The sequence below is a fragment of the Aegilops tauschii genome, chromosome 2 (assembly GCF_002575655.3).
Source record: "Aegilops tauschii subsp. strangulata cultivar AL8/78 chromosome 2, Aet v6.0, whole genome shotgun sequence".
In the NCBI taxonomy this organism is placed as follows: domain Eukaryota; kingdom Viridiplantae; phylum Streptophyta; class Magnoliopsida; order Poales; family Poaceae; genus Aegilops; species Aegilops tauschii.
In genome coordinates this window covers 648,802,329-648,815,356 of record NC_053036.3, presented here as the reverse complement: position 1 = coordinate 648,815,356, position 13,028 = coordinate 648,802,329, and the positions used below count along the sequence as shown (strand labels likewise).

At 47.5% G+C, this 13,028-nt stretch overlaps 1 protein-coding gene across 3 annotated transcripts; it reads right to left on the bottom strand.

Moving 5' to 3' along the window:
• Positions 1–1,346: 1,346 nt before the first annotated feature.
• Positions 1,347–4,223, bottom strand: LOC109769816 (NAC domain-containing protein 30). Of its 3 annotated transcripts, none has more exons than XM_020328527.3 (4): positions 4,085–4,223; positions 2,602–2,828; positions 2,146–2,459; positions 1,347–2,071 (listed from the first exon to the last, which is right to left on the bottom strand). In XM_020328527.3, exons 2-4 carry the CDS (start codon positions 2,783–2,785, stop codon positions 1,652–1,654), a joined length of 918 nt encoding a protein of 305 aa, XP_020184116.1. In that variant the 5' UTR covers positions 2,786–2,828; positions 4,085–4,223; the 3' UTR covers positions 1,347–1,651. The 3 variants fall into 3 exon arrangements, with proteins under 3 accessions (XP_020184116.1, XP_020184117.1, XP_073365504.1); XM_020328528.4 differs by lacking the exon at positions 4,085–4,223 and adding an exon at positions 3,042–3,230; XM_073509403.1 differs by lacking the exon at positions 4,085–4,223 and having other exon boundaries at positions 2,602–3,866.
• Between the last annotated feature and the right edge of the window lie 8,805 nt (positions 4,224–13,028).

Here is a 13,028-nt window from a genome sequence, read left to right as displayed (position 1 = left end):
TCATGCATGACATAGCACAAGAACAACTTTAAGCACTTGCAGATTGTTGCACCTAATAGCAAGAAATTGTGGCAGATAACTGTGGTGTGTCATATTTTTCTTTGTTGTGTTTTTGAAATAGTTTGAGTTTTTATAATATCTTTTGTCTTACACCACAATAAGAATTTTGCGAGACATGAAGAATATTTTTTTCAGTAGATATGATTGCATGTATACTTATGGGGAAGAAGGCAATAAAAATGTATGTCTCCACATAAATTTCAAACAGTGTGGCATGTATTTCATTTTGGCAAGATACATTCGGTTGAGAAACATAGTACATACGTAGATGCTTACAAAACACATGCACACATACGGACATACCCAACCCTATGAGCACCTTCGACAGATTGAGTTGGTAGACTTTGAGATTGATGAAGTTGCCACAGATACCTTGCAATTGATGCACACAGGGTACCACTATATAAATAGTATCGATAGCATGGAATAAAATGAAAAAAAAAATGTGAGCATCCATGTCAAGTATAGCTACTCTCAATTCACTTCAAAAAAATATTTGTGAATATTGCCCCACAAAGTAGTAATGGGGATGGCGACGACGATAATGTCAACGGCCTACGCACAACATAGCACGATAATTAGTGATGTTGCAACATGAAAAGAGGATTTGTTATTAGTGGCTTATTTTCGAAATACCATTGCCACACGATAGAAACTCCCATCAATAAGTTTCAAAGGAATACCTACACGTTTGTTTTATTTCCCGTATTTTATCATAATTCAGAAATACGACTTTTTTTAAGTTAATGAAGCGGAATTCGTTATTACCAGGCCCACTTCCTTTCTGTTTAGTAGGTATTCCATCGATCTCGTAAGGATTCGCGAACGGATTGACCCCGTTCAGAAAAGAACATTTTAATGATCAGCATTATACAACAGCCACAAGCAACAGTATGTACTCGAGATATGTACTAATCTAGGTAGTGCAAGTCCCTGTTAGTTTGTTGACTATATCGATAACTCGATGTGTACTCGATGGGGAGTAGGAGACCCATCCATCTGTCTCAAGTTAATTGTGACTCAAACAATCCCATGACGCGTAAATTTAATTACATCAGAAGAGATGATTGACAGGGAGACTCAATTAATCAACTCACTATCGCGCTTGAACGATGTTAACTAATCCCCGTGGGCACATCACACATTTAATTAACCATTCGTGAACGGTCCACACAGATCAATCAAAATTATCTCACGCGTATGGCCAAATGAAAGGTTCTTCATTGTGTGAAACACATATACGTACACTTAGTGATGATGATGAGCTGTTCAAGAAATTCATTGAGTGAAACAGAGTGGACTATTATTAGAAAATCATGCGGACGATAAATCAACTGTCTCTGAAAATTAGTAAGTGAAACAGAGTAGCCTACAGTGAAACACATATATTCAGTAAGTGGAACAGAGTGGCCTACAGTAAAACACATGGACTCGGTAAGTGGAACAGAGTAGTCTATCTAGGTACAAGTGTCCAGTGCAACAGATGCGCATGGACATCATCTACTATCTGTACTCAATGATAGTACTAATTATTAGAAAATCATGTATACAATGAAATCGATGCTGCTTCGGTATGTCTGCTAACTCTACTTCACTGCTGTAGGTGCAGCTGCGACGTGGATAGCAGGCTGTCCAGGAAGTTCCAGTCGATGCCGGCCGCTGCCTGTCCCTGCTGCACGACATCATAGCCCGCGTCGCCGCCACCAGCAACGGCGGTGGTCGTCGGTGGGCTCTCGATGAGCTGCGGGATGTTGCCGAAGAGACTCTGCTTGGACTCCAGCAGGTCGTCAGAGTACTGGATGCCCTGGCCGGGGAAGCCGAGGCCGCCGGCTCCGGCAGCGCATGTGGCGCTTTGCAGGTAATGGAGGTCGCCGCCTTGGCCGTGCAGCCATGGCCGCGCCTCGTAGTAGCCCCCGAGGCCCGGAGCGGCGGCGTATGCCGGGAAGATGTACGACGGCCTCTGGTTCGGGGTTGGCTTCTGGAACGCCCGGCACACCACCCAGCCTTCCTCCTGCATGCCACCTTGATCATCAACGCCAAATTCTCAAGAAGAAGCAGAGGAAGAAGAAGTGGAGAATTGCGTACCTGGGTGGGCGCGTGCTCGCTGGTCTGCAGGCGATACTCGTGGATGATCCAGTCAGTCTTCCTACCGTTGGGTGCACGGCCCCTGTAGAACACCAGCGTCTTCCTCATGCCGATGACCCCTCGGCTGCTGGACGATGTCACGGGTTTGTCCCTGCCGGTGGCCTTCCAGAACCCGGCCGCCGTGGCGCGGTTGGTGCGCGTGCCGCTGGGGTACTTGCGATCCTTGAAGCTAAAGAAGTACCACTCCGACGACTGCTCGTCCTCCGCCGCCACCTGACGCGCTCCCCGTCCTCCCCTGCCGCCGCCGCACCTCTCTGCACCATCCATTATCGTTAATATTCAACTTGAATCACCACCTCACTAGAACACTGTGTACTAAAACCACGACAAGTATTTTGGAACAGAGGGAGTAATAAAAATTACAAAATGAAGTGCGAAAATTCAGATGAGTAGTACCTTGGAGGTCCCATGGCTCGATCCGGTAGAGATCAACCTCCTGGATGATGTCGAGGTCGATCTTTTGGGCAGCCACCTTCCTGGCGAGGTAGTACCCCACCAGCTCCTCCTCAGTGGGGTGGAACCTGAACCCCGGCGGGACACACGACTCCTCCTGATGGTTGTGCTGGTCCATTGCTAGCATCTACCTTCCTGCCTGGTAGCAAGCTAGCTTGATGTCTTCGAAACTGAAATCATGCGCACAACCTTTTCAACTTACTACTAGTAGATGCATGTGTGGAGGCCACAGTTGTTCTTCAGAGAGGGGCAAAAATGGTGCTAGCTTGTTCACCGATCGATGGATCGTGCATCTATGTTGTATGCGTGTGGACCAAAGAAGGTGAAGAAGATCTTTATAGATAGCTAGAGATATAGAAAAGCATCATGGCTGCTGCACTCACTGGAATGAGAGGTGACCACAGACGCTTGACATCAAGCAGAGCAGAGCACACGGACGCGCACGCTCCTATGAACTGCTATTTATATTGTAGTCTAGCTCTAGATGGCTATATAGCCCACACCAAATCTGTCTCTCTATCTACTATTAGTGCACTGCAATCATGTCCTGGGTCCATTTTCTGAGGACAGAGTTCAATTGTAATCTAGGCTGATTGCAAGCACTTGATGGCATGGATTTATGCGCGTAGTGTAATCTAGGTTGGGAATGGAAGAAGATAGAAGAGAAAAGAGGAACGAAAAGGACCTGCAGTGGATGCTGCCTATAGGAGCTGTGAGAGTGAAGGTTTTAGGGGCATGAATGCAAAGCCAGCATGTTTCTTTGAGTGCACTTCAGGATTAGTCTCCCCTCCACACATCCACCACCACCTCTCTCCGTGTAGTTTCCATCATTTTTCTGCGCCGGCCTACTGGTACTGGACATGTACCTGGACTACGGTTAGAGAGACAAGATTGGGTCTCTGGTCAATTTTGTGGTGGACTAGAGGACTGAACTACAGGTGTGTACGTGCAGGCCTCGCAGAGACGAATTTTTTCAGGCTCAGCTCGACTGCATCGATGTACTATGAGTACCAGCCGAGGAATATGGTTTCGGAGGTACGTCGATCCATTGAGCAGGACTATGGTTGCAGAGACGAATTTCAACCTCAATTCAAACTCAACGCGGAGTACGTACCAGTATGAGTCTATGAGGAGTAGCAGCAGGAATATGGTGTGGTCACTTTAGCATGCAAGTGCATATTGTCCCCTTCTCTACCGGTATAGTAGCATATGCTAGCTATACATGGATGTACGTACTAGCTAGCTGGTGGTACCACACCACACTGCACTAAAAGTAGCCGGGCTCATCGGTTGGCCATGACTCATGAATAGCTACCGTTGTGTACAGAACTCGCTGGCTGTCCTCGACCAAACAAAATAATTGACATGCAAAGTACATAGGAGTATATACAAATAGAACCATATTAGTCATAGTGTGGGGACTCACCAAACCGTGGAGAAGATGAAGAAAAAGATGCAACTAAGCAGCTGGGGAACGAGGTAGCAGCAGGGGAACCAGACTGTAGTTCTTGTGAGGCGCTCAATTGCAATTGCAGTAGTACTAAGTAAGAATGAGGTTGGTAACCAGGGAAGCCTGATTGGAGCCCTATTTATATAACCCAGAAAGCACTGGATTGGAAGCACGCATATCCCTGGCTGATCACATCCACCAGTCGATTTTTTGCACTGACAGTGACAGGTTAGTGAGAGAGGGCAGGCCGGGGCCGGGATAATCGATCTCTTCTAGTGAAAAGCCTTGGATTGCGCGTGGGGGTGGCTACCCGGCTAGCCGGGGGGTGGTGGCTGTCGATTTGGTCGGCTAGGAAGAAGATGTCATATGATCTAAGTTAGCTAATTAGCGACCACCCCCACTCACAAATCCATGCAGTAGCATATTTCGGTTGTCTGTCGCTCCGCATCAGTCATCAGTCTCTGTCAGCTGATCAAGTAGCTATCTAGCTTTACCGCCGCCGTTATATTGGTGTGCAAGACTGACTATCTATCTTCCCTACTTGCAACACACGTTAGCCTTTTTTTTTTGCGGGGACAACACACGTTAGCTTGCCTAGCTCAATATCACGTTCGTACAGATACAACGAGGAAATGAGGAGGATATACCAATGTTTTAAATAGCAGGCTATGGTATATAGCGGCAGCTTAAAAACAGCTATAGCGGGCTATAGCGAGGCTATAGCGGCAAATTGTACATGAAATCAAATAGCGGCAACATGCACAAACAGCTATAGCGGGGCTATTGCCGGCAATTTGAAACTACAGGATATACACATATTGATTCCTTGTGGAAAATCGGAGGGACTTACTGGTGGGCCTGCCACCGGCGAGCCAATCATCCTCGGGCAGTGCGCAGCAAATCATTGCATCTACATACTGTCACACTATCTTTTCGTTTTAGGGGTCAAGTCCCGCTGCCTTACTAGAAACACTACATATGCACTGTTTTTTTTTCGATAAAGACTACGTACGCACTGTGCTGTACCGTATGTATGACGGTAGAAGTTGTGAGTGGTCGCTGTCTGGCTTGGTGAAGGCAATGCTTCTACTCAATCTGGGATTTACTTGCCAAGATTGTGCACATCATGGCATGTGCATGGCCGTGGCCGTCCATTTTGATCTTTTGATCAGGACTTGTCGCTGCATGCTTCGTATCTTATGCATAGATTAGACGGATCCATTCAACATATGTTGCATATTAGCGCTATGTGATTAGTTAATCTGAGCCGCCATCCATTCATAATCTAACCAATAGTAGTACTGGATGAGCACCACCAGACAGAGAATACTATCGGATGAATAAATTATCAACAGTTTTGCTGTTTGTCAGGCAACTGAAGTTGCTGGATGAGCTATGTGTCGATTCTCTACACATAGCTCCGGGCCTGAAGACGGTGACAACGGGCGTGCAGAGCAAGACGCAGGAACGCCGGCGAGGCCCAGGATGAGAATGACCCCAGCCTGGGACGTCGCAACAACGGCACCTCAGTTGGAAGGTTGCCAGAGGTTGATATGGGGCGTCGCCGGCCGTGGATGGCGGCAGCCAGTGGTCTAGACGGCGCTGGATCAGTCAATGGTGGAAGAATTTGGTAGAGGCCACCTGTTGGATTGGAACTGACATGATTCTTTTTGCTCATGCACCTATGGCGGTCAGACTGAGATTTAACCAAGTCTCAGCCAAGTGACATAAAATGTAAGAAAGAGAAAAAATCAAAAAGAAAATTTACATAGATCTCAATGTAATATCTCACGCATATTGCATTGACTGGGATATAACCAAGTTTAAGTCGACTGAGATTTAGTAAAACTGATTGAAAAAAGCTGGAAATTACAGTACCGGGAAAAAGCGAAAACAAAATAAAGAAATCGCTTAGGTTAGATAGTTAATTAGCGCTAATAGAAATCCAACAATCCTTTATCGGAAAAATAATTAGAAATCCAACAGTGGCAGACAAGGGTGCAACGTACGTACCAGTGCAAGCTGTATGTATATTTCTCCACTGTGTTGCTTGCATCCTACGTTACGGCTGGGCGGGTAGAATACACAAATCATAGTTAACTACTAGGTTTATAGTACACTACTGACCACTGGAGTACATGCTGATGGATGCAAGTTGTGAGACGTACACAACACTAAAAAGCGTGTTGTGCTGTAATAATTGGGATGCTAATCAGTGGTGGAGTATTAGCTTTTTTTTTTTTGAGGGGTCTGGTGGAGTTTTAGCTAGATATTGATAAATATCAACAATAGGTTGGTCCCGGAAGAAACCTTCCTATAAAAAGAGATAGATTATTGGTCTCCGATTATATATTCCAGTGACCGCCAATGGTAAGCGAGATGTTACGCGTAAATATTAACTGAGCAGGGCAACACTGGATTCGTGGAAGATTGACGGTGCTAGTTGCGGCGAGCATGCACGGTCCAGATCACGTACGCAGACAGTAGCTAGCTCCACGGACAGTGTCACTCAGAAGATTAATTTTGGTCGAGCAGAGTGTACAGACCGACAGTTGCTCTACACTACACATGTCAGGATCAGTGTGTACGTATATGTTTTCACAGGTTGAAGTAGATCAAGAAAAAAAAACTGAAAAAGGCTTTGGAGCAAAATCTAGCGCAGAATTGGGGTGTAGGATGTGGACACGAGTCTAGCTTCTGTATCGTTGGGGGGGGGGGGGGGGGGGGGGGAGGGGGCGATCGTTTTTGGAGCTATGAATAATTGGTGTTATATTCGTCTTGTGTGGGTTGCTCCTCTAGATAGTTAAGTTTACGCATGGTACCTAAAATTCAACATGGAACATGCAGTATCTTTTTTCAGTTTTAATTTCAGTCCAGGACTAACAGATTCAACACGGAGTGTGTATGTGGTGATGACACGGTACGGCCTGTCCCTCGCTCCATCGCTATCCTCTTCGGGGTGGATGGATCCTTCGATTGAATACGACTAATAAATTGTTTTGTAAATGAATTACTAAGAAAACAACCAAATTTGTTTTATTAATGTTGAATTCTCAAGCACGGCCAAGATATTCAGGCCACCATTACGAGAGTGAGTGAGAAAACTAGAGAAAATTTTGTCCGGGTCTATATATACTAGATGAAACCCCACGCGTTGCTGCGTGGCTTGTGCAATTTACCATTCTGCTGGCTCAATATTAACATCATACTCCCGTCGATCCATATTAGTTGTCTTAGATTTGTCTAGATTCGGATAGACACCCATATCTAGATAAATCCGAGACAAGTAATATGGATTGAAGGGAGGACAAGCGTCGTATGGTAAAAGTGCCGTATGCACAACATTTTCGTTCATTGATATCTTCGGTGTCGCTTTCTAAGAAAACGACGGAGGCTAAATAATTGTTTTAAAACGATGATGAAAATTGGCACGCAAGTCCGTCGGGCATTCCGGGAACCGTGTGGGTTGGCGCGAGGAGGGGAGACATACTACATCTTCTTCTTCTCCTTGGCCTCCACAGTGCATGCACCCATCGCTGCAGAGCAAGAAAAGAAAGCTGCTGCCGGGTTTGAACGGTTTGCTGCAATGCATGGAGGGCCGCACATTCGATCCAACCAAAATATACGCGTGCACCCATCAATGCCAGTCACCCTTGCATCCTGATTGATCCAACCAAAATATGTACGTATTACTATACATAGGTTGCAATCGAGATCGTTTTTATTGCACCAGACGTTACTTGACAGTGAGACGCGACAGCGACGATGGACAGCAAGGGCACCACGTACGTCCGACTAGCTTGGTCACTGGTCAAAGATGAATCCAGGAGAACTTCTTTTTCTCTTCTTTGGATCTTGGAAGATCACCGTCTGCCATTGTCGCACTGTTGGTTAACCTGCCTTCGAGTTTCCACGACAAGACGCACGTACAAGTACGTATTATATTGACCATCTACTACCTTTTATTAGCTTCTTAGGACGCGGATTTGGTGAACATGATGCACGCGCACCCTTTATGAATAGTAAATTTGAGAAAATGCTAAGAAAAATTCAAAAAAATCTGATTTTTTTTAATATACATAGCAAACCGGTATACTCGCATATGAAGTTTCACGAAGAAATCACATCCGTGGTAATCTAGGTAAAAATGACAAAATCGAAACTATATTAAAAAACACTGTTTAATGAATAGTATATATGGTCGAATTTGTATTTTCTTCACTAGGAATACCGTGGGTGTCAATACATGATGAAACTTCACACGTGAATAGAATGATCTACTAAGTTTTATACCGCGAAGTTTCACAAATTTTTAATTTTTCTAGTATTTTTTATGAATTTACTATTCATGTGGGTGCGCGCGCACCCATGTTCACCTTTGTATTTTCGCTGCTTTATGTCCTAAATCCACCATTCTGCTTTAGTTGCAAGATGACTAGTCTCGGATCGATGACTGGTCAGACAACAGATGGGTCCAATTAAACTGCGTTATTGTTTCTTTCTGTGCTCGTCTGCCTTTTGTCGTACGCCGTCTCCTCTTCTTTTCGTTTGCACGCTTGCTTGCGCCTCTTTTTGTTGCAGTGTACTAAGTAGACTACTCCTGCAAAAGAGTCTGGTTGGTTGGATTTTGTAGCTTTCCTCCAACGATCACATAAATGATAAGACTATTGTCCCTCTGCATAATTAAATGCCCGTACCACTGCACCAGACGACGTGAGACCAGCATATGCGTGCTTGCATGCATGCTGCTTCACAACGCACAACGTGTTTTTTTTAAGGGACAACAATGCACAACGTGTGCGTTGAAGAAATGCACGTACCCGGCCCCTTGCCAGTACGGTATATTGTAGTGGTACCATTGTCCGAAAATACAGAGGAGCTCCTGGGTGCTCCACATCCCTATACGAATATTAATCATAAAAAATACCAAAAAATATATAAAAACTGAAATTTGGCGATATCAAACGTGGGTTCTCAATCTACTCCCTTGTGAAATTTCGTGAAAAAAATACCAGGAAACGTATCCGTGGCGCAGGAAATACTGTCCGAACAAAACCCGCCCAAATAGTTATTTTTCTATAAATAGGATTTTTTTTTTGCCACAAATACATTTTCTAGTATTTTTTTCACGAAATTTCACATGGAAGTAGACCGGGACCCCAGGTTTGATATCCCAAAATCTCAGATTTTTCTTTCAAATTTCTCGGTATTTTTTAAATTTAATGTTTATATAGGGGTGTGGAGCATCTGGGTGCTACAAATCCGCTTTCATATCTAATTATTCTCATCGATCAGATCGGTAGAATTGCAGTACTGCTACCCATTTATGTACGTACTGAATGGACGTGTCATCTAAAATTTTAGTCCACTGGAGAAGTGTGAGTCAAGGATGAAAGAAACAACTGAAGGAGACACCCTTTCGAATCCAAGCTACACAAGTGTAAATGGCTAGGCTAATCGATACCTTACCAATTTTGCTCTCAAGGTCCAATTCATCCCTAGCTAGCTAGTATTCTTTTTGTGATCCATGTCTCCTCCTTCTCTTGTTTAATTTCTGGCTCCGCCCGGGTTAGTAACTCGGTAGTACTAGACTATGTCATGACAAAATAGAAGTGTAGATGTTTTTTTTTTTAGAACGAAGGCTCAGGACGAGCCCGGCTTTGAATTAACAAAGCCATCAACCGGCCAGGATTACAACAAGCACCAAGTACAGAGACGAAAACAGAAAACAGCTAAAAGGATACAAGAGTGCTGTGCTAACAGCTAATAGGCTTCCTACCATCTACAAGCAAAGATGCAGAATCTAAAGAACAAGACCAGCTTGAAGACGATGAAGCCCTCCACCGAGTGCGATCCACCCCACCGAGACACCATCTGACCTTGAGGAGACCCAGCTAGCAAGCGGGAGTGACGATGGCAGCTCCATGGGCTCCTGCCGAAATGGCGACAACCTCCTACATCTCCGAAAGGGGCTCCCTAGCCCCTCGCCTGGCACGAGGCGCCGATCCGTCGGACGATGAGAACGCTCTCCCAAGAGCAAAGGTGTACACCCGACGCCATGGCCACACGAAATGCCATACCAGAGCACCACCAACACGCGTCGCCGAGCTCAACGAAGGGCAACATGGGAGGGAACCAACACTCAAGGAGAAGCAAAAGCACGGTGGGGCTGCCGATGACAGAGCAACAATGGAGTGGAGCCACTGGACTGAACATGGAGACGAAGCTGCCAAACGCCCACCTGCTCCAACCATGTCGCCGCCAAACGCCCACCAACCAGATCGGACTCACCACCGCCCCAAACTCACCGAAGGCGGCACCACCATGGGGGTGACGGCGCCGCGAGCGTCGCTGCCGCCCAATCCAAAAGGATTTGTGTTTTCACCCCGGCATACGAGCAGGGGAACGAGGCGGAGGGGAAAAGGGATAACCTTGACGGCGCCTACAAGTAGGAGACGGCGCCCTCAGGCGTCGCCGTCGTCGTGGCCGGCAGAGCCAGCCATGGATTTCTCCGGGCTCCACGTCTTCCCCACCCCTAGCACAGACGCGGCGCCGGCAACCTGGGCCAGCCGGAGACCAGATCTGACAGGGGCCGAAAGGGTTGGAGACGGAGGCGTCAGATCCGGGACGGGCGCCCCCGCGGCCACCGCGCCCCACAGCCACCACCCGCCGCCGCCTTGCCACCCGCGCGGCCAAGGAGGACGGCCAGCACTAGCGACGGCCGCTGGCTGAGGGCGCCGTCGCTCCACCACCCGAGGCCGCCGCCTCGGCTCCAAAGCCCCCTGCACGCGACAGGGCGGCACAGATCCTCGCCACCACCCTCCCCGGGCGGACGCGCGGCGCTCCGGCGACCCCCTCCGGTGGTGGCGAGGGAGAGGAAAGGGGGGAGGGGAGGCTGGCGGCGGGCTAGGTTATCGCCGCCCGAGTCGCCCCTGCGGGAGCGACGCGGGGGCCGGGGGATTGATCGCGAGTACTACTGGTGCCGAAGTGTAGATGTTCACTGAGCAGAGTGTCTGGACGGGTGTAATTCTACCCATGCGAAACTCAGAATCTGTACGTACGTACCAACTAAAGTTGACTGCGAATAAGACTGAGAAAAATGTGTCAATCGACTCGAGCTTAAGTGTGGAACGCTCCGAGTGATAAATCAATGAATGGTCCAGTGACAGTCGCAGGTCGATCTCCAATGACGGCTACATAAACGTGGAGCTAGCTAGATCAAGCATCAGTCACGCAGCACTGGGCATTTTCGTTTTGTGCTGGTTGCTAGATAGTTAAGTCTGTCCATAGTAACTAAAATTTCAACACGGAAATGCAGTGTCATTTTTCCATTTTGAATTGAAGAAAAGTGGATTCAACACGGGCCGCGTAGGCGGTGATGATACATGGTACTCGAGCAATCGCTATCCTTTTGGGGCGGATGGATCCTTCCGCTGAGTACGGCTGATTTTATCTTAATTTTTCTGTACATGCATAAACTCCTGAAAATCAAGCAAGAATTCAACTGAGCCCAGAGAAGAGACAAATGACAAGACATTCAAGCCATTGTTACGATTAAAAAAAGAGAATTAATGTCTTTTCCATTCGTTTCTATCTATACTAAAAAAATAGTTGAGCACAGCTGTGCTCAAATAAAACAAGAGGTGGTGAGACTCGAACCGGGGCTCTTTAGTCCATCACATGTGGCAGCAAATTAGAAAGGAAAAAGCATGAACAATTCTGACGTTTTAGTATGCAAGTACCACAAATTATTAAAAAAAAAACGTGAACAATTCTGATGTTTTTAGTAAGCAAGTACCACACAAAAATTACTTTTCGAAAATTTTATTACAATAAGTTATGTGCATGTTCTTACTCATCCTCTCTATACATGTATGATTTTTTATTTTTTGAAATGTAGAGACTTGATTTGTTTATGTACAGTTCATAATCGGGTTACTATGAACCCTATGTACATTCCACGTGTTTAGGTCACACCGGGCTAGTATAACTTGAAAGCATGTGCCTCGCTTTGGAAGAAACTGATGGATGGTAATATTGCCCTATGAAGCTTAAATGCAGCAATGGAAATTTGCGCGTTCGTCGGGCATTCTGCGAACCGACTGGATTGGCACGAGCAGAGGAGATAGCTGCTGCCCGCTGAGTTGAACGGTCCATCGATGCTGCCTGTAATTCATGGCCACACATTTCACTACTACGCGTGCACCAATCTGCCGATCGAATACATGCCGGTCACTCTCACTATTTTTGCTTCTAATTGATTCTGGCCTTTTCTTTTTCTAGAAAAGGAACGAACAAGCATACTGGAGCTGGAACGCCCGCTCCTCGACTCGACCCCCGCTCGCCCCCCGCTCGGGCGACTCGGGGGCTCCCCAACCCTAGCCGCCGCTGGGCCTAGCCCATCTTCCTCCCCTCCTCCTGCCGCCGCCGGAGGACGCCGCCGGCTTGCGCCCGGAGGCCGACGGCGGTGGCGGGGGCTCTTCCTCCTCCCGCGTCTCAGGCGTGGCGGGGCCCCAACATGCATGGAGGTGCGGCCGATCTAGAAGCGACGGCGTTGGCTTCGACGGCGGCGGCGGTCGGCCCTGCCTCGGGCCACGGGCGGCGGCTGCGGTGGCTGGCCTGGATTGGACGGCGGCGCGATGCGGTCTTCGGCGGCATGTCATCTGGCTTTAGATCGGCGGCGGCGTCGAGGGCCTGGTGGACTGCTTGGCTGCACCCATGGCAGATCTGTTCTGGCCGGTGTAGCCAGTGGTGGTGGTCATCTTCTTCGTCGGCGGTGGCCGGGCCAGAAGCTTGGTGATCGGATCTTGAGATCCATCATCTAGTCCCGGCTGCGAGTTGGGGAGACATGGTTGCCGGTGAAAACCGAGCCGACGGCAGGCGATGGCGGCGTTCTACGCCGTTACCTTGATGAAGGCAT

Bases quoted from the DNA above. Each gene is read 5' to 3' on its own strand.
- LOC109769816 (XM_020328527.3), bottom strand. From the start codon at position 2,785: ATGCTAGCAATGGACCAGCACAACCATCAGGAGGAGTCGTGTGTCCCG. The intron at 2,460-2,601 runs GTACTACTCATC...TGGATGGTGCAG, and splicing joins CGAGCCATGGGACCTCCAAG to AGAGGTGCGGCGGCGGCAGG. The intron at 2,072-2,145 runs GTACGCAATTCT...GGTGGCATGCAG, and splicing joins GCGAGCACGCGCCCACCCAG to GAGGAAGGCTGGGTGGTGTG.